We start from the raw sequence: 21,616 nt of genomic DNA, 5'->3' as shown, positions 1-21,616 counted from the left end.
GGCCGATAAAGTTTTGCCCGTCCTCGCGAACTCTCTCTGGTTCCGGGCCGTTTTGGGCCTGGACAAGCCCCGCCTGATGAAAATGCGCTCTCGCTCTCGTGTTATTGCTGCCGTTTGTCGGAGCCGTGGTGCATGCCCCACAATGCACCTCCCGCGCTGATCCGAGTGACCTGCCCGCCTCGCCGTGCACCGCCCCCTCCGCTCCACGGTCCGTTCCGCTGATGCGATACGAATGTGATCCCCTAACCTTATTGAGAAATTCCTGCAACGCAATTTTGACGGGATGCGCGCGGCGCGCGGCCGTCGCGCTGCTATGCCGTGTCGCGCAGTATGCAGCGCCGTGGAGCGGGCCGAGCGCAAACGCCATATTGGACCCGGTCTGTTTTCCCCTTGCCTTTCTTTCTTTCTTTCTTTCTTTCTTTCTTTCTTTCTTTCTTTCTTTCTTTCTTTCTTTCTTTCTTTCTTTCTTTCTTTCTTTCTTTCTTTTCCTTTCTGTGCTGCTGTCCGACGTGCCGTGATTCGATGGGCGATATGTATGTAATCAGGCGGATAGCCTCGGACGCTGGCCTCTTTGTGCTGGATGCTGAAGGCACGCTAAAGGCACGCTAAAGGCACGCTGGGGGCACGCTGGAGGCAGCGTCGATGATGCCTGGAATGGCAGCCTTTCCGCCGGCCCGTCCCTGACCGTCCCTGCTCGCCCGCCCGGACGGCACGGTAAAAACGGAACCTGGTTTTCCCAGGAAGCCAATGGTGAAGGTATAGGCGATTTCCAGGGTGTTCCTGGGAAAACCAGGAACCGTTTTTACCGTGGGGGCCGGCAGTGGCTCAGAATGGAAAGCCCCTCTCTTTGCCGGTGGCGTGCGTGTGGCGGCCAGGGCGGCCCGGGCCTTTGGCTGCGAGGGTGGCACTCGCGACGTTCGTATACATACTCCTCTGCGACGGTTGGAGGGAAACGACTGTGACAGTGACGCGAAACTGCCTCTGGCGGCGCGGATTTGGACCAAAATTAATGCAGACAGGAGGTTTGCGGGGCACACTGTGCATACCCTTCAAGAAGTACAACGCGGCGCCACTTGCCTCCAGAAAGTTTCAGTAGTACACAGCGGCAGCGCGGCAGCCGGGCTTAGCGGGAATTTCACAGTGCGGCGGCGCTTCACGTTTGCCCTCATGACTCTTCTGGCCCGGGCTTGGCTGGGCTTGGCTCGGCTCGGCTCGGCCTGGCTTTGGCTGGCTGCGGGGACCTCTGTCCGCGCCCCTTGTTTTCCTTGGCTTCTTTCGGAGTGCCGACGCGTCGCCGGGAACAATGCGCAGTCTGTCCGCGCCATGCATGATTGTCTGAATTTTCATGAGGCGATTCTGCATATTGACTCCGGTCCAAACGGTCCCAACTTTCCAGCGATGTTTTTGTAACAGTGCAGTTTCTGTCAGCCTGCGTTCGTCTGCAAGGGGCCGCGGAAATGCGACTCGTGTACTACGCAGCTCTGCTCGCCTTTGAGGCCGCTTTCTGCCCCGCGAGACACGGGGCTGTGACGGGCAGACAGACAGACAGACGGACGGACGGACGGACGGTCCGTCATGATGTCGCCGTAATTGGCAGCGGCATGGTCCGACTCGAAGGGCCGCGCTGGAGCGGGCTGGAGCGGGGCAGGCTGGACTGGACCCTGTTCACCGTAATCCGGAAAATCTTTGCGAAAGGGCGTTGCTACGTTGTTGAAATTTCAACAATCCTGGAGCCTTTTTGGACTGGTAAAGGTCAAATTTGTACCAAGGCTTTGGCTACCCATGCATTAACGGGTCAAGGGGCAAACAATAATTGAAAGATCTTGTGGAGTTTTCCGTTGATTTCTGACGACTTTCGCTCGAGTTCTACCGGAATTTTGTTTTCAACTGCGGGCCTTGGTGCGGGTCGCGTGGTGGCCTTGACAAGGCGCCGCTCCGAGACTGTCTCCATGCGCCCCTATGTCTCTGCGTCCGGCCGCGCGCACCTTCCTTAGTCGCGGGTAAAGGGCGAACATGGCGACGGTGCGGGGGTTCCAGAGGACACGGACGCGGCAAACAGCCTACGGGGCTCGGCATCAGTTCCCCTGGAAAACATTCAAAGGAATGGCTCCGCGGGATGCGGCTCGGAGGCGGCCGATGCGAGCGAATGTTTGTTTGCTCAGCATCGGGGAGGCTGGCAGGGCCTGGCAGGGCAGGGCGGGGCCGGGGCGGCCGATCGCCGTGCCGCGGGCGGTGCCGTGTTCCGACCTGACCGCGTTGTCCTCATTACGAGGGGCAGCCAGGGCTTCGCCGCTCCGTCTCTGTCGCACGCCCAGCGGGGTGCCCCGAGTGTGAGAGGGACGGAGCGACGGCAGCACTCTGTGGGGTGCCTCGGGGTCGGGCTGGACGCCGTGCACCGACGTCGCCGGGCGGGCCGCTCCCCCCAGCAGCTTGCATACATTTTCTTCTTACCGTCGTCGTTGGCAAATTGGAGCGGATGAAAAGGAACTGAACCCAGAAGACTCAATGTGTAGGTTCAGTTGGGGTAATTATGGGACACCGGGGTAAAAATGGGACAGCTGATTCTTAGTCAAGAACCGAGAGTTTGGAACTTGTGCCATAGCAAATGTTATTTTCTCAATAAAAACATCACATTTCGTATGTCATGCGTTCAAAAAACGTCAAATCTTGACTAAGAATCAGCCGTGTCCCATAATTACCCCAACTGACCCTACTTTCTCAGTAGTTTACGGTCCGTTGGCTCATCTCACCGGTTTTCGCGAGATGGTTTCGTTTCCTCTGAAACGGTTTCGGTCATTCGCGATTATTGCCCGGGGCGTGGTTCTAGGCGGCTGCCACAGCCCACTCTTTGCGTGGGAGTGGGTTAATTTTTTTCCCCGCACCGGGCAAGAGCGCGGGGCCCACATCCGGGAAAAATGGAGTGTATGTGCTGAAAGGAGGCGGCGGGCCGGCAAGCGTGGGCCAGAGGAGAGGGGGTAACGGGGCGCCAGTGAAAAAGGAAGACGGGCGCTCGGAGAATTGAAATTGTTGGCTTATATTGGAGTGCCCCCTGCTTCGCCCCGCTCGCCCCGCTTGGTGGTGGCGGCCCGTGATGCGGCCCGCCCCGCCCCGCCCCGCCCCGCCCCGCCCCGCTCCGCCCCGCTCCGCGCGCCTCCCGGCTGGAAAGGCGGTCTTTTAATCAGAACGGCGGAGAGCCTCCAAAACAATGGACGCGTCGTGGCAACTTTGACCGAGATGAATCTTTCCTTGCCCCGCAGAAGAAAGGTGGGGAATGAGGGTCGGCTCAATCCTCGAGTCGCTCATCATCACATTCCCGATAAGTTGGGAGCGCGTTTGTTCGCGGGCCTCTGTAATTGAGGCGGCGAGTTGGCAGGGGCACTCCGGCCTCCGCAGCGCAGCCTCGTCGCGCCCTCGCCCCCTCCGCCGCGCCACCCCCCGCGCCGCCCCCCGCGCCGCCCCCGCGCCGCCCCCCGCGCCGCCCCCCGCACCGCCCCCCGCGCCGCCCCCCGCACCGCCCCCCGCGCCGCCCCCCGCGCCGCCCCCCGCACCGCCCCCCGCACCGCCCCCCGCACCGCCCCTCGCACCACCTCTCGCCCTACTCCCTTTCGCCACCCCTATACCCCAGCCGCGACGCTCTCGGCTTCAACTTTTGTTCCGTATTGAGGAGCAGATTGTTTTAGCGGTGGGTCTAAGGGCCCGAACGTCTGCTGCTCATGTTAATTCCGGCCGGCGAGGCGGCCCGCGACGCGCCCTACCTAGCGGAACTGATTAAAGTGCCGCCTTTTCATTTACATTGGATAAAGTGGGTTCAATTATGAGGTTCGTTTGTCGGGGGGACCCCGCTCCACCCGCTACGAGAAAAAAAAGCCTCCTGGGGCGAGGTGGAATATGCAGTGGGAGCGCCCCTGTGTGCTGCAGCAATCCGTTTCAGCGGAAATCCATTTTTGAGCCGTGTTTGCTCGACCCCGTTTTGGCCCGTAACAAAAGTGACTGATGGAGCAGTCCTTTGTGGGCGGCCCGATCACGCAGCCAGGCCGGGCCAGGCCGCCAAAGCCACGCACTCACAGCCCGCAGCGGCGCGGCCCTATCGCCAACCAGCGTGCAGTTGATTCGATAGTGTTCCGCGAACGTTTCTTTATTTCGGCCGCGGTCGTGTTAACTCTGACACGCAGCCCCTTTCCCCATAAACAAAGTCGTAGGTTAGCTATATTTTCCTCGGTAATTTTGATAGGGACGATAGTTGTACTAAAATGATTTTGTCGTAATCGTGAGCTATTTTGTGAGCTAATTTTTTTGGATATCCTCCTCGATACTACCCTTTCAAACTCTCCTGCCAGAATGAAAAGAACGCTCAACCTGAGGACAGCACAGCCTTGGTTTCGCGTCCGCTAGGCCAAACAAGTCGCCTTTTCCTTTTTTTTCCTTTTTTCATATTGCGCGCTTCTGGCACTCCGTGTGATAGAATCCGGCCCGGCTCCGTTCCGTCCGAGACTTGCAAGTGCTGAGGGCGGGTCGCTCCATCTCTCGCAGCGGCCCAGAGGAGAGGAGCCTTTGCCGCAGGTCAAGCCAACTCCTGGCCCGGCCGTTTGCCTCGGGCCCATCAACATAGTCGGGCAAGTGTTGCGTCCCGGATAGAATCCTTCTCGAGTTGGAATCGAGCGCACCCATTTTGGAGGATGAGTTTGACGGTCGGCTTTTGCACCGTGGTGCCGCTTTGTCGCGTGATAGCGGGGCCGGGGCCAGGCCGGGGCCAGGCCAGCTGGGTTGGCCTGAGCCGTGCAGCTCGTTAAGACTTCAAGTCGAATAAATGGCGCTTGGAAACTTGGTTGCGCGGCCTGTCTCCTGCAGCGAGGATGCAGCCCCGGGAAGCGGCCGACGGGCCGACGGGGCCGCCAACAAGTTTGATTCCTTGCGAGTTGGGGCGGAGGCCGGGGCGGACACAATGTACTTCATTTGCTGTCCGCGCCCCTCCCCTCTCCGCCCCTCCGCGCCGTGTTGTTGCTTGGCCAACAATGCACACCGGATTGTAACATTCTCCTTGGCTCGGAAAAATCAATCGGCTGTCGCGTCGTCGTCACTGCTGCCTCGGGGGACACGTCGCGGCGGTCTGTCCCTTCCGCTCGCGCCGCGCGAACCTCGAGGGCAAAGGGAGGGCCGGCGCGTCAACAAAGTGTCTTTGAGCCAGTCGGGTCGCTCGGTACTCTGCGAGTGGTTTCGGTGCTCAGCGTGCGTGTGCTGGGGGTCGACCCTCGCGCGACTTGTATCGAATGTTCCGATTTCACTGGGGTACCACCACCTTGACGCTGCTGGGAGCGCGCCTCTGCTACGACCAGACCCACGCAAGTAAAAGTTGGTCCCATCTGCGCGCGATGGTGCCGAGGGAGGGAGGGTCGGATTAGCCGGGGGCACGGGAGGGCGCAGTGCTCTGGGTTGGGGTGGGACTGCGGGGCCCCAGGGCGGCCCCAGGGCGGCTGGCCCCAGCCCCAGCGTGAGACTGCACTAAAGGGTTGACCGGGCACAGCGGAACGCGCTGCTACCCTGGCCGCAGGTTATTGTTCTCCCACTGGAAAGTTAAATGTGAGGGACGGCAAATAAAGTGCCTGAATAATTTTAACTCGTATTCAGGGCTACACACATTACGCAGATTGTATGAGATGTGGACACATGCCTGTGAATGATGCTGGACGTTTCGTCGCTTTTATCTCTTGCAAGGGCCTGGAGTACGTAGTTGCTTAACGTAACAACTGCGAAGTGATATCAAAGCAAGTTTTAGAGGGTTTCAATTTCATTAGTGGTTCGCTCGACGATGGTTCATGGAAAATGGCGATGCGCAAAGTTGGCCGATACCGTCGGACGTGTTGCCTAAGTAGAGCAGGGTAGAGCAGGGCATGGCGATATCAGGGCGCCCAGGGTGGGGGCCAAGCTCAGGGCGGCCAAGCTCAGGGCGGCCACCAAGCTCAGGGCGGCCACCAAGCTCAGGGCGGCCACCAAGCTCAGGGCGGCCACCAAGCTCAGGGCGGCCACCAAGCTCAGGGCGGCCAAGCTCAGCGCGGCCAAGCTCAGGGTGGCCCGACCAAGTTTAACGATCCCAAATCAGGCCTGACACTAACTGACTGTCCGGGAATCTAACGAGCGAAGTTCCGCCAGTGTCCCACCTTGGCCTGATGTCGATTCCCGGCGCTGCCCGTCCTTGAGCGGCGAGGACGGCCCAGACGGCCTAGTCGGCCTAGTCGTACAAGGGCGCGCTTATGCCGATGCTAATTGCCTTGTGCCAATAAGTTTGCCTCGGGGCCCCGAACGTCCCGGACGGCCCCGAATGCCCCGAACTGCGGGGCAGGACTAGCCTTTGCGACAGTCTGGCTGGATGCTCCTCCTGTCGGCGGGAGTACACGACTTTGAATGAACGCTCAATGATAAGCAGGACGTGAATGGCTTGTCGCGCCCCGCTGCCCCCGCTGCCCCCGCTGCCCCCCTGGGACCCGCCCCTTCTGCCCCTGATTGGCAGCTGGGGCCTCTTGGCCTCCTCGGCCTACTGCGAAAGGCGCTTCTCTCAGCTACACTGAGAAAGTGTCTGCAGCGACTGCTAGCTTCTTGTTAGCGGCCGCGCTGCGAGAGGAGGCTCGTTTAGCAAAATGCGCAGAACTTTGCGAGTCATTGGGCCATGTTTTCTGAATCTGAATGGTGTGAGCGATCATCGGATTGTCGTCACGTGACGCAGAGTAGATTTTCTTTCTTGTTCCACGTCGCCGAGGTCTTGTCAAATCCTGTCGTCTGCTTGACGCCTACTTATTATCCTCGCTCCCTTCCCCTTTTCGGGTCACGCAAGCAAGTTGTCCTGCAGGGCCTGTCCTGTCTCGCGTCCTATGCCGCCGCGTCTCTCTGTGCTTGCTCTAGCTCCGAAAGCCTGAGATGGGATTGCAGTGTTGCTGTCGCAGCCCTGCCCTGGCCCTGCCCTGTCGGTTACTTTGGGATTGCCTCGGGACGCTCGGCGTGTCCCTTCCGCCCTTCCGTGCGTGCGGCTTCGCTTCTTTACCCTGTCGATAGCGCAGCGCGCAGGGCCACATGTGTGGCTGGCCGAGCCTGTGGCTCACACGCTGGAGACCACAGTCCGGACCAATCTCACTGCTTTAAAATAAAATAAAAAAAAACATGTAAATTATTTTTCAGGTCTCTACGCTTGACCTCAAGCGAAGGCGTTGTATGCCTCAACGAAGAGTGCAACTTCACTGAAAATGAAAAAGTCTTGATACAGTTTTTATCACCCAAACGTTGCTAAGGTTTATTTTATCACCCAAATTTAGATGATAAAGTACTTCACCCAATAGTTTTTTAGTCCCGGTTATATGGACTATTAAGCTCCAGTTTTACCAGTGTCGCAACATGATGTAAGTGCTTTTGCCAGGAGTGACCGATGGCAAATCGATGTGACCAGGAACTGCCACTAATTGTTGACTGCTTTGTCGCCGGGCTCGTGTCGTCCAATTCGGATTTGAAGCGCGCCAGAGCGTGTGGGCCGAGCAAGCAGAGCCGGGCAGAGCCCTTCCGTGATTTGCAAATAGTTGTCGACTCGCTTGTGAAAACAGCGAGGCAGCGGGCAGTTGATTGGAGTGCGACTGCCGGCCCGCCGAGTGGCCGAGCCCTGCGGGGAGATGGATGAGGAAGGGGAGGCGCTGGCACGGCCACGGCACGCCACGCCGCGCCACTGCTGACGTGCAGTAATGGCTACTTGCCGCGGGGCGGCGCGCTGTCCTCTGTCCTCGCGCAGAAAAAGAGACTGAATGCAGTCGTTATTTTTTCAATGGGATCGTATCGGCTCTGATTTATCTTTCGCCGAGCCCAGCATAGCCCAGCAGCCCCAGCGAAAGCACGGCGGAGGTATGGCTTGCTGGCTTGTCGCCCGGGCAATTTATGACTTTAGCAGACGTTCAATTTGGACTGGGGCGCGCGGAGCGAGGCGCGAGCGGGGCGCGAGGCGAGGGCCTCTGGGCCGCGAGGCCGGGCCGGTCGGTGGGTCGCTGGGTGCAGGGACTGCCGGGGAGGTATGTCGGCCCATCCATCGCCGGCGAGCAATATCGAATGGCGGGGCGTGACGCTGCCATCTCCTGTCGCGGGGCGTCGCGGGGCGTCGCGGCGACGGCAACGTCACGGGCACCGTCAGGACCGGCGGAGTGAACTGCCACAACACTGTCAGGCGGAACATTCACCATACTTTGAGCAAGTTGTCTCGTTTGTAGGAAGAGAAGTTTTTTTTTTCTTCCTGAGCTGACGCCCGCCAGCTCGACGCCATGGGCAGGGAAATGAGCTGCTTGCGGAGTGCTCTTCGACGGGCTGCCCACGTCGGCACGCCCCGAACCACTGCAATCACGGCTTTCTTCTCGCGGCCCAAGCCCCGTGAGTGCGAGAGAGAGCGACAGTGCGGCTGTTCGGAATGGGGCTGCAGGATGCGGCCATCCCACAGTGGGTCAGAAGACCGGTGGAGGCGGCCAAAACTCTAGACGCGTTTTGAGCTCCAGAGTCGCTAAATTGGACTAGAACCGAACGTGTGACCCCATCAATGGATTGCTCTCCGAACGAGGAATCCATTGATGGGGTCACACGTTCGGTTCGAGTCCCAATTAGCGACTTTGGAGCTCAAAACGCGTCGAGAGTTTTGGCCGCCTCCACCGGTCTTCTGGCCCACTGTGCATCCCCTGCGGGGTCAGGGGAGGGCCGGGCCCTTTGGACAGGGCCATGGCTCCGTGACTGCGGCCAGACACACCGACCGCACCGCACCGCCGCATATCGCGGCTAGGTTATGGCGCGACCGCTTTGCCCACGTTGATTATGGTGCGTGTGTCCCGCGCGCGTTTGCGTGTGTGCGCGCGCGCTCGTGATTATGTATGTCGTTTGTTTGTACACGGGAATTCGGCCGTGCGCGCGCGGCGCGGGACGCCGCTTCCACCGCTGGCTCGGCTGCTTTGTGGCGTTTTCCTGCTTGCTCTGGCCGCGTCTTTTTGCTGGCCCGCTGACTCTGCTTGCTGCCGCCCGCCTGCATGGATGCCTGCCTGGAGGCATGCCCCGCAAAGGGACTGCCAAGCGTGCTCGATGCAACGTGGCCCGGACGGCCTGGACGGCGTGGACCGAGCGCCTCGCCAGCGTGTGCTGTGCACGCAAACTAGCTAACCGTACGACACACGGAGACCAGTTTCTCTCCCCGCGCACAAACCGTCAACTCGAAAATGCTGCAACCGGCTGCAACAAACATGGCAAGCCGGTTAAATTAAATCCTTGTGACTTTTCGAGCGGATAAAGGCGACGGCGAGGAACGGTGACGTGGCTGAAGCCGGGATTCAGAGGGTCTCGGCGCCAGGCTGTGCAGCTCTGACCCATGAATGGAGGAGTGAATGCGAGAAGTCCCCTTCTGAAGGGCTCGACATGGCGACAGCGCCACGTCCATTGTTCCCTGCCATCCAGGTGCCGTAATTGGCGCTCTGCAGGAGCGGCCCTCGCTTTGTATGTCCTCGCGTCACTGCCGGGGCATTACCAGCGCGCTGCCAGAGCTGCCAGAGCTCTACCGGAGCGCAGTCCGGCTGTCGGAACGACGGAACGACGCAGATCGCTGCGCGTTTTGCCTGCCCCTCGGGGCGTCCGAGCAGCGTGTTAGCGTCACTGCCTCGCACCTCGCCGGACCGACGCGTCAGAGCGTTAAGCGTCGCCCCGCGTCGCCCCGTCCGCCCGTGTCGCAGCGACGCAGGAAATCTCAGCAATTACCCAGGCAGTGCCCCGCGCTGCCTGGCGCTGTCTGGCGCTGCCCACTCGGATCCGAGGCCGTTTTCCGGAAGCATGCCTGACAACTTTCCGACAGCGCGTTGATACCACCCCTGGCCCTTTTCCTCGCGATGACGCTTTCCGACGCCGCGCCCCGACTCTGCGTCCTGTCCGCCAGACCGGGTATCTCCGTCGGCGGGTGGGCGGCTCTAAGCTTACGCTCGCTTGCCGTCCGTCGGCCCTCCAAATGCCCCCTCAGTTGCTGCTTGCCCTTTTTGTCGCGATGACGTTTTTCGACGCCGCGCCCCGACTCTGTCCGCTTCCGGTAGACGCGGGTGTGCGCGTTGGCGGGGGTGCGCGGGTCTAGACTTAAGCGCGCTCGCCATCCGTCGGCCCGCGCCAAAGTCCGTAGTCCGTAATCCTTTCCCCTGCGCCGAGAGGCGTTCGCAGATTTCAGTTTCCTTCCTTTTTATCTTGTTTTATTCCCTGCTGTTTGCCTCGGGTGGCCCCGCTCGCTCGGCGGCGTCTCATTTCCAGTGAACTTTCTGTCGACTTTGGAAAAGTTGGGCGAATAAGCGAGCCGTCTCTGGCGGGGTGGCCGGGCGATAAGGCGTCCGCGCTGAGGTGGCGGGCCACTCGTGGACTCGACCGTGCGCTTCCACGGCACCCCTGCAGGGCCTCCGTGCCGAGGGCGAGGCGCGGGGCGAGGCGCGGGGCGAGGCGCGGGGCGAGGCGCGGGGCGAGGCGTGGGCCGTGTCTGGACAGGCGTGTTCATCCCGGTTCATCCGGCCGGCTGTCGGTCGCGGCCCACACACAATGGTCCTCGGTGTTTACACGCGCCGATGCCGAGCGCTGCCCTGCGATTCGTGGCATGCGAGGCCTTGGACCGGCCCTTGAGCTGGCCACCCAGCCTGCGACGAAGCTCCCCAGGAGCAGGCGGCCGTTAGGCCCGGAGGCCCGGCCCGCAGCCGGCGCGAATCGCGGACAGCGCGACCCGTCACTTTCCTTTGGCGTCGGCTTCGGCTTCGGATGGATGGAGGAGGGGCAATCTGTCTGGCAGTATGTGCGACAGTGTTCACAACGCGCCGCGCCCGCCGCGCCGCCCCGACTCATCCATCAACCGCCGCCTCCACTTCCTGCCCTTCGCCCCCCCCCCCCCCCCCGCCCGCCGCAGCGTCCCTCCCCACACTCGCAGGACGCATACGTAGTGAGGTGATTAATCCGGGCCTCGCATGGCGGATGCAAATGGGTGCATTTCAAAGTCATCCGCCAGCGCGCCCGGCCCGCCGTGCCCCGCCCCGCCGCGCTGCCTTGCCGGCTGACGTGCACTTTCTGCGGGTTTTCCCTCCAATTTTGATGCGGAGGGAAGATAACAAAGGACGCCGTGCGTTTCACGTTTCTCGCAGCGGTCCGGAAGTACATCACGGAGAGGTCTGGGGGGAAGGAAGGGGAGGCTCTCGTTTCTCTGGCTGCGGTGGCCGGGGTGTGGTGGCTCTGCTACGCTCCGCTCGGGTCCCTCGGCTTTTGAAATGGATGTCCGCGCCAGTTTGTGTGTCGTCCAGAGTGCCCTGTCCTGCCGCTGTGCTGGTGCCTGCTGGTGCGCCACTAGTAGTGCCTCGCTGCTGCCCATCTGCTCGCGATCCATCTGACGGGGACCGCCGCGGCCGCGGCCCGGTTCTGCGGAGCGAACGAAACATCTCGACCCCGCGGCGGTCCGGCCCCAAAACAGGAGCAAACCGCGCCCCGCCGTGCCGGAATCCCCTATCGTTTCTTTCCATTTCATTTTGGAGCCGGCGCCACGCGCAGCGCCGCGCAGCTGCCGCTTGCGTCCTTTTGTCTTTTATAATTGATCTCTTTGTTTGTTGTTTTTCCTGGCCGAGTGTTTCGCTCTCTTTGCCCCACGGTTGTCGTGTTGCTTCTCGGCAGGACGGGCGGCGTTCCGTGTCACGGCCGCGCGTGGCTGCGTGTGTCAGCGGTATCGGACTTGGATTGGCATTCGCGCCGAGCCAAAAGAAGCGCGCGTTGTCGCTCGCGTGTCTGGGACTGGCGGCCAGCGTGCGCCGCCCGGCGCCGCTCGGCGTGCCAGATGAGGTTTCGATTGTCCCCCACCCCCGCCAAAGGGCGCACAGTGGACCAGAAGACCGGTGGGGCGGCCAAAATCCCAGACGCGTTTTGAGCTCTAGAGTCACTAAGCAGGACTCGAACCGAGCGTGTGACCCCACCAATGGATTCCTCGTTCGGAGAGCAATCCATTGGTGGGGTCACACGTTCGGTTCGAGCCCCATTTAGCGACTCTGGAGTTCAAAACGCGTCTAGAATTTTGGCCGCTCCACCGGTCTTCTGGCCCACTGTGGGGCGTTCCGCGGCGTGCCGCGGGGCGAGGCGGCCGGGTCGGCGGGTCTGCGACGACGTGCCGTGGTGCCACCGGAGCCGCGGGGCCGCGGGGCCCTCCGAGGCCCACTGGTCCACGAGTGTCGGCCGACCGGCCGCCCTGCCCGTCGTGCCCGGGAATGCCTTTGTGATTAGACACGGCGCCCCGCGGCTCACAGGCACGCCCCCCCCCCCCTCAGCCTCCCCCCCCCCCCTCTCTCCCTCCCTCTCTCTCTCCCTCTCTCTCTGTCTCTCCCCCTCCCCCTCTCGCTCTCGCTCTCCCTTCTTTCGCGCCCTCGTGGTCTATTAATGTGTCTAAATGGACCGCCCCAGTTCCCGTCCTGTCCGCCCCGTCCGGTGCGGGGGCGGTGAGGCGCGGCGTGGCGTGGCGCGGCCCATAGTTTTGAGTTTAGGTAATTAAGGATTAAGGGGACCGTTCATGTGACCGGTGGGACGGGGTGCGTTCACTGCAGGCAAAAAAGAAGGTTGATGGAAACCAGTAACGAGTCCGAGTAACGAGGATTAAAACTGTTAGTGATGTTGACTCCAAAGTGCTTTCTTAGTCGCTTTAATTAACATTATCAAGGACATCAAGTAAATTTTAAGTTCGATGAAACTTTAGTTTGACAGTGCTCCGCCGTTCGGATCACGACCGGGGCTCGAGGGCGCGCCTCTTTGAGGCGGGCACCCGGGGGCCCTGAAGTCGGTCTCTGCATTTCTTCATTTCAGTCCGGTGTTCTACGTAGGCCTTCTTTTTACTGCGGAGTCGTTTCACCATCGACAGTGCTGACACGATGTCGGTCAATCATTTTCGCTCGGCGTAATTCTTCCACAATCCGGCCTGGCTGGCGGTCGCACTCCGCGGTGATTGCCATTTCCGGGTTAGTGCCAGGTACATCTGGCACGGAAGAGGGGTGCCTGGAAACGGAACAGGCAGAACGATCTGAGGGAACAGGCAAACAAGGGAGGAATCGGCGGTGGGCCTACTCCGCGAACGGGCCGAGCCTCGGGGCGGGCCGAGTGATTCCAGCGCGCCCTTTGACGACGGTCTCCCCCTCGCTCGGCCCGCTCGCCCCGCTCCCAGCGGACGGAGTAGGCCCGAACGGAATGTGCAGCGAGCAGGGCTCTGTATTTTCCACCGCTTCCGAGGCCCGTAATGGCCAATTTGTCTGAGCAGCTAAAGCCCGCGCGGCGGCCCGACACGGGGGACAGGGTGCGCCACGCCGCGCCATGCCGCGCCACGCCACGCCCCGCCATGCCGCCCCACCCCGCGCCACGCCGTGCCACGCCGTGCCACGCCGCGCCACGCCGCTTGGGCGAATCCGACTGGCCCTGGCAGGGAGCCTCCCTATCCCAGCCTCCCCCTCCGCCCCGCAGCCCGCAGCGCTCTGCGCGTATAACTTGCCGGTCGTGACGATGCATGCCGATACAGAGTCTGCGAAGCACACGACGCCGGCTAAACCTAACCAAGATTGATTCCCCTCCTCGTGTGTGTGTGTGTGTGTGTGTGTGTGTGTGTGTGTGTGTGTGTGTGTGTGTGCGCGCGCGCGCAGTGAGATACAAGGCGAGTGTTTTGTTGTGTTTGTGGTCTGGTTCAGGTAGTGCCGCGAGATAGGGGGATGCTGGCGTTGCTGGCGTTGCTGGCGTTGCTGGCGTTGCTGGCGTTGCTGGCGTTGCTGGCGTTGCTGGCGTTGCTGGCGTTGCTTGCGTTGCTGGCGTTGCTTGCGTTGCTGGCGTTGCTTGCGTTGCTTGCGTTGCTGGCGTTGCTTGCGTTGCTGGCGTTGCTGGCGTTGCTGGCGTTGTTGGCGTTGCTGGCGTTGCTGGCGTTGCTTGCGTTGCTGGCGTTGCTTGCGTTGCTGGCGTTGCTTGCGTTGCTGGCGTTGTTGGCGTTGCTGGCGTTGCTGGCGTTGCTGGCGTTGCTTGCGTTGCTGGCGTTGCTGGCGTTGCTTGCGTTGCTGGCGTTGTTGGCGTTGCTTGCGTTGCTGGCGTTGCTTGCGTTGCTTGCGTTGCTTGCGTTGCTGGCGTTGCTGGCGTTGCTGGCGTTGCTGGCGTTGCTGGCGTTGCTGGCGGACGTGCGCTGGGTCGCTGCGGTCGCTGGGTCGGGTCGCCATTGTTTGGCTCGGAGCGCTGCCCTCTCGTCCCGGCATGTAGGGCACGCCGGCGTCCCTGTCGCTCTCCTGGTGACCATCATTTAGGGGCACAGCTTGCGCGCCGAAACCCCGCCGCCAAACGGGGGGCGGAAAGCGTGCGCTTTCGGACTAATATTTTCTCGTATCGACCCAGCGGATTAACCCAATGTTTGTTCTGCTGAGAAAATGCCAGCTGGCGCGGTCTGTTGTGCAGCTGATGGTGCCGTCGTCTGGGGGCAGCCAGGCAGCCGCTCGCGCCAGGGTGCGGGCTGCGGGCCTCGCTGCGCGCAGCTAGGGCGGACGCAGACGTCACTCACGGAGTGTTTTCGGGAAAGCAGTGTGGTACACTGTAATGCGGTTTGCGAGAACTCATTACTCGGCCGCCCCACTGACATGCATAATAGAGGGCGGCGCACATAATGCCCGGCGCGCTGCGAGGCATGCCTGGCCGTGCCCGGCCGTAGTGTAGTGCAGGCGACGCCGCGGCCCCGGACCAGGGGGCGCCGGTCCGTCTCGCTCGCATCCACGCTCGCATCCACGAGTGCGAGAGAGACGCGACGCTCGGAATGACCCTGCCGCGTGACCCTGCCGCGCCGTGCCGCACCCTTCTGGTGACCGCCAGACCACCCACGGCCTGCGGCGGGGAGCGAGACCGCACCAGCGTGCGTCGCGCCGTTTGTTTAACATTTTATTTGAGCGCGTCGACCTAATTTTCGCGTTGTGTTTCCCTTGTTGCGCAACGGGCTGGACATGCACACAAGGAACTCTCAGCGGGTTAATGGCATTGTTCTGTTTTATCAGGTTTCACTTGAGTTTGCGACACGGTGGAACCGATGTTTCGTTTCAAATCCTCTTCTAAAGACATTATTCTACAGTGAACCTGAGAGCAGCGGCATATTTTCGCGTATTTTGCCTTTTCGTCCGGATGCGCGCTTTCGCTTCATGCTTTTTGTGGAAGGCGATGATCGCGCTGGGACGCTCTGAATGGGCCGCCCAACTTTCTCATTTGGGAAAATCTCGTTTCATCAAATGCACAGACGCACTTTGCCTGGCCGCCTGGGCAAAATAATAAACGACGAGAGGATTTTATTATAAAATAATAAAATAAGAAACGAAATGTTGTTCCGGGGGCAGACGATCCCGGGCAGTGTGGATGAAGCCCGCGTTCGGCGCGAGGCACGCATTGTCTCCATGCTGCTCCTTTTTATTTGAATTCCGACCGTGATTCCCTTATTGAATTGTTTGTTTGCCTCGGCATACCTTGCCGCGTGACAACACCCCAACCGTGATATCATCTCATTTATTGGATTGAATCCGCCCTGGAATCTGTCCATTCGCTTCATTCCATTCGTTATTGGAATCTGAATTACCTCTTGGCGCCGCGAAAGAGCTTCAGAATGTCAAGTTCGTGGCGCGTGGCAGCGCCCGGCACCGGGCAGCCCCGGCGCCTATGGTGGATTTTGTCACGTTCCTTTCAACATGATGTCACATTCGTTGAAATGTTTGGTCCACGTCCATACGTACGAGTGAACGTAAATTTTCAATTTCGCGTCCTAATTGAAGGGAAGGGCCGTGTCACGTTGTCGTGTGCAAATGAGCGTGAGTAGATTCACATTCTGACCTGACGTTGAACAACAATGTGGAACTGCTGCTAGTGCCTATCAGCACTTGTCAGTCGGAACTTACGAGTTCAGTAACTTCGTACCGGTGTGTTCAAGCAATACCCGAAATAGTTCGGCCCCTTATTCCTCAAGAATTTTTTTCATTACGTTCCTTGGTTTAGACGCGATGCTGGCGGTACCCAAAAATAGCGCGAAAACGCTTGTCCTGCACAGTGGTTTATTTGGATGCCCTTGCCATGGGAACGGGGCCATGCCATGGAGGCCCGTGTGGTCCCTGGCGGTCCGTTGCGGCCTCGGTTTTGGTCTGCCTCGGTTGAGCGCTCGGCGCGATGGTGAGTGTAAGAGCCTGCTCGCTCAGTGTGTCTCCCTCCCTCCCTTTCATTCATAAATGAGGCGCCAGTGGAGTGGTGCTGCCTTTCGGTTGCCCGCCGGAAATCGGGCGAAATGCGGCCAAGGATGAAAGTCCTCCTAGCGGATGTTAGACGACGATGATGATGACGATGATCTTAGAGAGAGAGAGAGAGAGAGAGAGAGAGAGAGAGAGAGAGAGAGAGAGAGAATATGGGGTATCGGCTCACCTCTCCCAGAGCCCACCGCTACAACTTCCCCGCGCCTCGGGCCGCATCTTGACGACAGTTTCTTCTTTCCGAATACTCGGCCGGGCCGCCATTTATTTGACTTTTATAGAGTTGTTTTTGTTGCGGCACGCGCGCTGCACACGGCGCGGCCGGCCCAAACTTGGCGAAATGTGGCTTTGGCGCTTCTAGTCTCGCCTATATCCGCCAACCTTTTATTTGTTTGCCCTCTGAAAAATTCCATCCCAGTATTCTCGTTTTCCCGCAGGTAAACTTTGTGGGGCGACACTGTGGTCCTTTTGCATGGATATGACCTGAATAAGATCCATGGCGGCGGCGCCCATGTGCGAAATCAAAGCATTGCCCGGGTGCGCCTGCTTCCGGCGTGCGCGTCGTGCCGGGGTCCGAATGTGGTTTAACTTTGCCGGGGCACTGCCGGGGCACCGCCGCCGTGGCAGCGAGGAGTTTGCACGTCTTTCTTTCCTAGTCTGCCGCCAGCTGGCTGGCGAATTTGCACGCAAATGGGACGACGTATCATTGCCATGGCCTATGTGGAGCAGGGGGCCGGGAAGGAAAAGGTGGGGGGGGGGGGCTCCGGTCCTAGAAATTGCATTCCTAATTCGGGGCGCGCGCTGAATGGCTGGTGCTGATTGTTTGTCGTCCCCCTCGCCCCCTCCCCTCCCCGGCCCGGGGCCCCAGGCCTTGCGCCTGGCCGCGACGCCGGTGGGCTGTACCCTCGCACACGCCCAGGAAGAAGCGGCACACCCCCGTCTTGACGTTCGAGCGATCGATTCGGGTTCGTTTCGCCGTCTTGACGTCCGCCTGCGAGAAACTTTGGGCCAGGGCCGGGCCAGGGCCCTGCCAGGGCCCTGCCAGGGCACTGCCAGGGCACCGCCGTCGGGGAGGTGTGCGGTGCACTGCGAGTCGGCGCACTGCGGTTCAAGTCGGACCGCCCGTCGCCTGTAGGCGTTGCTCGCGAAAAATGCGCCGAGGGGGGGGGGGTAGTGTTCGCGGCGAGGAGACCCAGCGAACGGTCTGCGCGGCGCGCCACGGCCTTCGTCGGGCACACGCTTAAAACCTTGCGAAGTATTTTGGGCAGACCCTATGCAAGGTGCAAACTATTTAGTTCGTAATGCGAAGAAATAGTTTCGTTCATTACGAATTTTTTTCCTTTGTAAGCTTGCGTATGCTCAAAACAAGCTTCTTTTGTTTGTGAGGCCCTAAAACGGTTTGTGATGTTTCTGGAGTGCAGGAAGTGACCCCTCTTGTCCGTTTCCAGCGTGCGCCGACAACCCGTCGCTGTCCGGCCGCTTCCACGCGGGCCTGTGGACGGGCCGCCGCTGGTCTTGCTGCCGCGGGGCCGGACGCACGGCCGAGGGCTGCGAGCCCACGTCCAACTGGGCGCAGGAGCAGCAGCCTCCGCCGCCAGAGCCGGAGGAGGAGGACGACGCCGCACAGAGCGTAACGTCGACGGCCACGTCGACACCACCCTCTTCGCACGTACGCACAGGTGAGTCCGGCCGCTTCTTGGCTCCCCCGCCGCGCGCCTTCCCCCCCCCCCTCCTACACGCTCACCTTCATCCTTCTGTCGTCGCGCGAGCTCTTTTACATCCTCGCGTTACTTCCTCGCGCCGCGATTTGAGGAGTGCAAACGGACCCCTCTCGTCGGGTACTCGCGAGCGGTCGCGAGGAGAAAGACACAGTGTCGAGTCAACTGAGATTCTCGCTGGCCACACAGCCGAAAACTGATGATGATCCGCTGATGAGTTTGACGTTGTTTTCGAGACATCCTGGCTGCTCCAACAATTGAGAAAGCTTTCGCCCCCCCCCCCAAAAAAAAAAAATATGGCCAGTTGAAAGTTGATTGACGAATTTTTCATTGAGTTGGCACGTTGTTTCTCCTCCGTTCGAGGTCGCGTTCGAGGTCGGAGCGAAGGCCGAGCGCGGAGGCCGAGCGCCGCTCGTGCAGCGGTGCCTCCGTCTCTTTTGCTCGCTTTTGCCGAATTCTGTCAGCGCTTTCGCCGGCCGTGCGCGTGGCAGGCTGATGCGTGACAAGGCGCGTCACCGTGTCCGTGTGGCAGGGCGTGGCGGGGCGTGGCGTGGCGGGGCGGGGCGGGGCGGGGCGGGCCGTGTCATGCGCAGAATGCCGATGGCCAGGTTTGGTCACGTACCGCCTTTATTTGCGAACCATTGTTTTCATGGACAGGTGCACGAATTGGCTCCGCGTCGTGTGTTTTTTTTCCTCCCTTGTCTCTTCTACTCGTGTCGCTCGTCCGCGATGGGCCAACGCGGCGGCAACTCTGTTGAAACGGCTTTGACTGCTGCGCAAAAGCGGGGGGCTCCTCCGACGCTTCGTCGCGCTGTCTTGGAGGAAGTTCGCCCACAAGTAGGCTGCCAGCGCAGTGAGGCCGCGCGGCAAAACGAGACCTGACGACGCGGCGACGCGGCTGGTCCAAGTGCCCTCGGCGCGGGCCTCGGCGCGGGCCTCGGCGCGGCCGTAACGCAGATAAGGCATGAGGGAGGGGGCGGGGAGCATAGACGTGGCAGGGAACCCGCGGCGGAGGAGAGCAAATTTGCCGTCGTGGAGGCGCACCTCGGCCCAGACGTGTGATGCCTCGTATCATCAAATTTTGACCGCCTTGTTGGATGGAGGGGGGCGGCCCTTGAATGGCGTGTGACAGTGTGACCGAGTTTGAGCTTTTACGACGGCTTTGCGCAGCAAAAATGCAGGCCGCGTCTCGCCCGGGGGGGGGGGGGGGGGGGGCAGAGGTAGCGGCGGCGGTGATGGAAAAACGCGACCATTGGCGGACGGCCTTGACAGCCCCCGCCGGTGTCGTGGCGCTGCTGCGTTCGGCACAGATTAAAAATGAAAGAGCTTGCGCGCCACACTGACGGGCGGACGGCGAGGCGCAAAAGCAGTGCGACCGGTAATTTGGTTCCGAGGCAATCTCTCCAGTCTGGCCGCGCGATCGGTTGCACCGGAGGTACAAAGAGGAGCGTTGGAGTGGCCGCACCGTCCCACTCCACGCCAGCCGCACTTGTTGCCCCCATTGCCCGCACTGTTAAAAAAGTTATGAATTTTCAAAGCAATTTTGATGACAATTTTCCGAACACGGATATGAATTTTACAAACATTGCAATTTTCATAACTTGATGCGAAAATTCGAAACAATTTCGTAAAATTGACAATTGTTGGTAATTTTCAAACCGTGTTCTGAAAATTGCGAATCTTAAGTGTTGATTTTGAGCTCACAATAGTAATTTTCCGAATCCGATTGTAAATTTCATAACTAGCTCAAGAGGCGTGGCCAAGGGGCGCTGGTAGAGTCATCAGGTAGCTGACCCTCCGCCTCCCGTGGGACGTGGTAGCACAGCGGTAAAGAGCGTGCACCACAAGTCAAAGATCCCGGGTTCGAAACCCGCTGATCAAAAGTAGAATCGGTTCAATAAATGGCATAAGGCCGCATCGGTGTTCATATACATGAACAATTAGTTGTCCTTTTGTTTAACTGCCCTAAAATGACCTCGCAAACGCGAATATTAATTATCATAACATGATATGAATTTTCATATCGTGATTGTAAAACAATTTACAATCATTCGTGCTTTTAATTTTCATAACAATTGTTTGTGAAAAAAAATGCCAACCAATGTTATGAAAATTACAACTGATTTTTTTAACAGTGCGCGCCATTTGCTAGTTTCTGTTTCCTTTTCGATGGACCCGCACGGAAAAAAAGGATTAGTTGTGACAACTAACATGTTAGTTGAAAAGCGTCCAAAGAAGATTTTAGTTTTCACGACTAAAAGTTTGCTGCTCGAACGAATTTATAAGTTGAAACGACTAAAAAACTACAGTTGGCTCAAGGATAAAGTTGATTATTCCTACACTATGTTAGTTGTGAGGATTAACACGAGCGTCACGGAAGAAAATAAACCACGCACAGAAAAAAGTCTGCGGCGGGAATCGAACTCAGGACCTGTCGTTTGTCAATCAGAGACGCTGCCCACTGCGCTGCGGACATTCTTAGGAGACCCGACTTTCGGGCGATGATTTAATCGTCGCTTGTCCTAGCATCGGTCAGTTTGCTGTATCAGCGTCATTGGGCATTCTCCCGCTATCAGCTCACCACAGCGGAGTGGATAGCCTCAGCAGCTCTCAGATCACAGATTCCGCGATCGATACCCGCTGAAGGTTTTTCTTATACGAAGCTTATTTTCTCTCGTGACGCTCGTGTTAGTCATCACAACTAACATATCGTAGGCACAATCAACTTTATCCTTGTACCAACTTTAATTTGTTAGTTGCTCAAACTAATATTATTGCTCCTGCAGCAAACTTTTAGCCGCAGCAACTAAAATCTTCCTTGGACGCATTCCAACCAACATGTTAGTTGTTACAACTAATCCTTTTTTTCCGTGCGGTTCGAGTCCCCTCCATTGCTAATCACGTTAGGCGAGCCTCAAAGAGAAGACACTGCTTGGCAAGCAGGCGCGATGCTCGGGCCGCGACGCGCCGCGACGGCACCGTGATCGATGCTGGCAAAACGTGTCCGTCTCTCTCGCAGTCGTAGGACTTGCAGTGCAGGTGCGAGAGAGACAGTGACGGAGCACTGTTCGTAATTGGTGTGATGTTGCGAGCGTGCCTTGCCGCTCGCGCCGTTTAGGCGCTTCTCGCGCGAAGTTCTCTTCTCCTTCTCTCTCGGCCGCTTGCCGACACTCGAAACGTTTTACAGTACCAACAAAATTGACCCCATTCCCAATATGAAGGCTTTCGTGGAAACGTAGTATAAACACACCTTTCTCTTCGCAATGCATTACTTTCCCCTTTGTATCTTACAATGAGAGTCGGAAAAAGATTCGCAATGTAAACAAATTTAGTTCGTATTAAGTTTGCCCAGCGTTGAGATGGAGGCCCGCTGTCATTTTTTGGGGGGTGCCTCCTTTTGTCTGGCGGCTTGGCTGGCTCGGCCCGCTTCGCCGGCCTCGCTGGATTCAGTGCCGTCGAGAGGCGTGCTCGATATGAAACGCAGTTCGCTGTTTGGCCCGTTGTCTGGCGCGGCGCTCTGCGCTCCGTCCCTCCCCCGCCCAGCCGCAACTCCTGCTGTGTCGTCGTCGTTTCAGGGCTTTGAGTGGTGGCATTTTTCATCTTCCCCTTTTTTTTGCGTTTGGT

The 21,616-nt window shown here is 59.3% G+C and overlaps 1 protein-coding gene across 1 annotated transcript in view; it reads left to right on the top strand.

The window, feature by feature from the left end:
• The window catches only part of LOC117651248 (tyrosine-protein kinase Btk29A), a 100,274-nt gene that overhangs the window by 42,035 nt on the left and 36,623 nt on the right, over window positions 1–21,616 (top strand). The window contains exon 3 of the mRNA XM_034395074.1: window positions 17,723–17,953. Within this exon, the coding sequence (XP_034250965.1) occupies window positions 17,723–17,953 (231 nt within the window). The remainder of the gene's footprint in view (window positions 1–17,722; window positions 17,954–21,616) is intronic.

Source organism: Thrips palmi, unplaced genomic scaffold (genome assembly GCF_012932325.1).
Source record: "Thrips palmi isolate BJ-2018 unplaced genomic scaffold, TpBJ-2018v1 HiC_scaffold_5, whole genome shotgun sequence".
In the NCBI taxonomy this organism is placed as follows: Eukaryota; Metazoa; Arthropoda; class Insecta; order Thysanoptera; family Thripidae; genus Thrips; species Thrips palmi.
The sequence above is the reverse complement of the archived record's forward strand: the minus strand, read 5'-3'. Positions and strand labels throughout refer to the sequence as shown.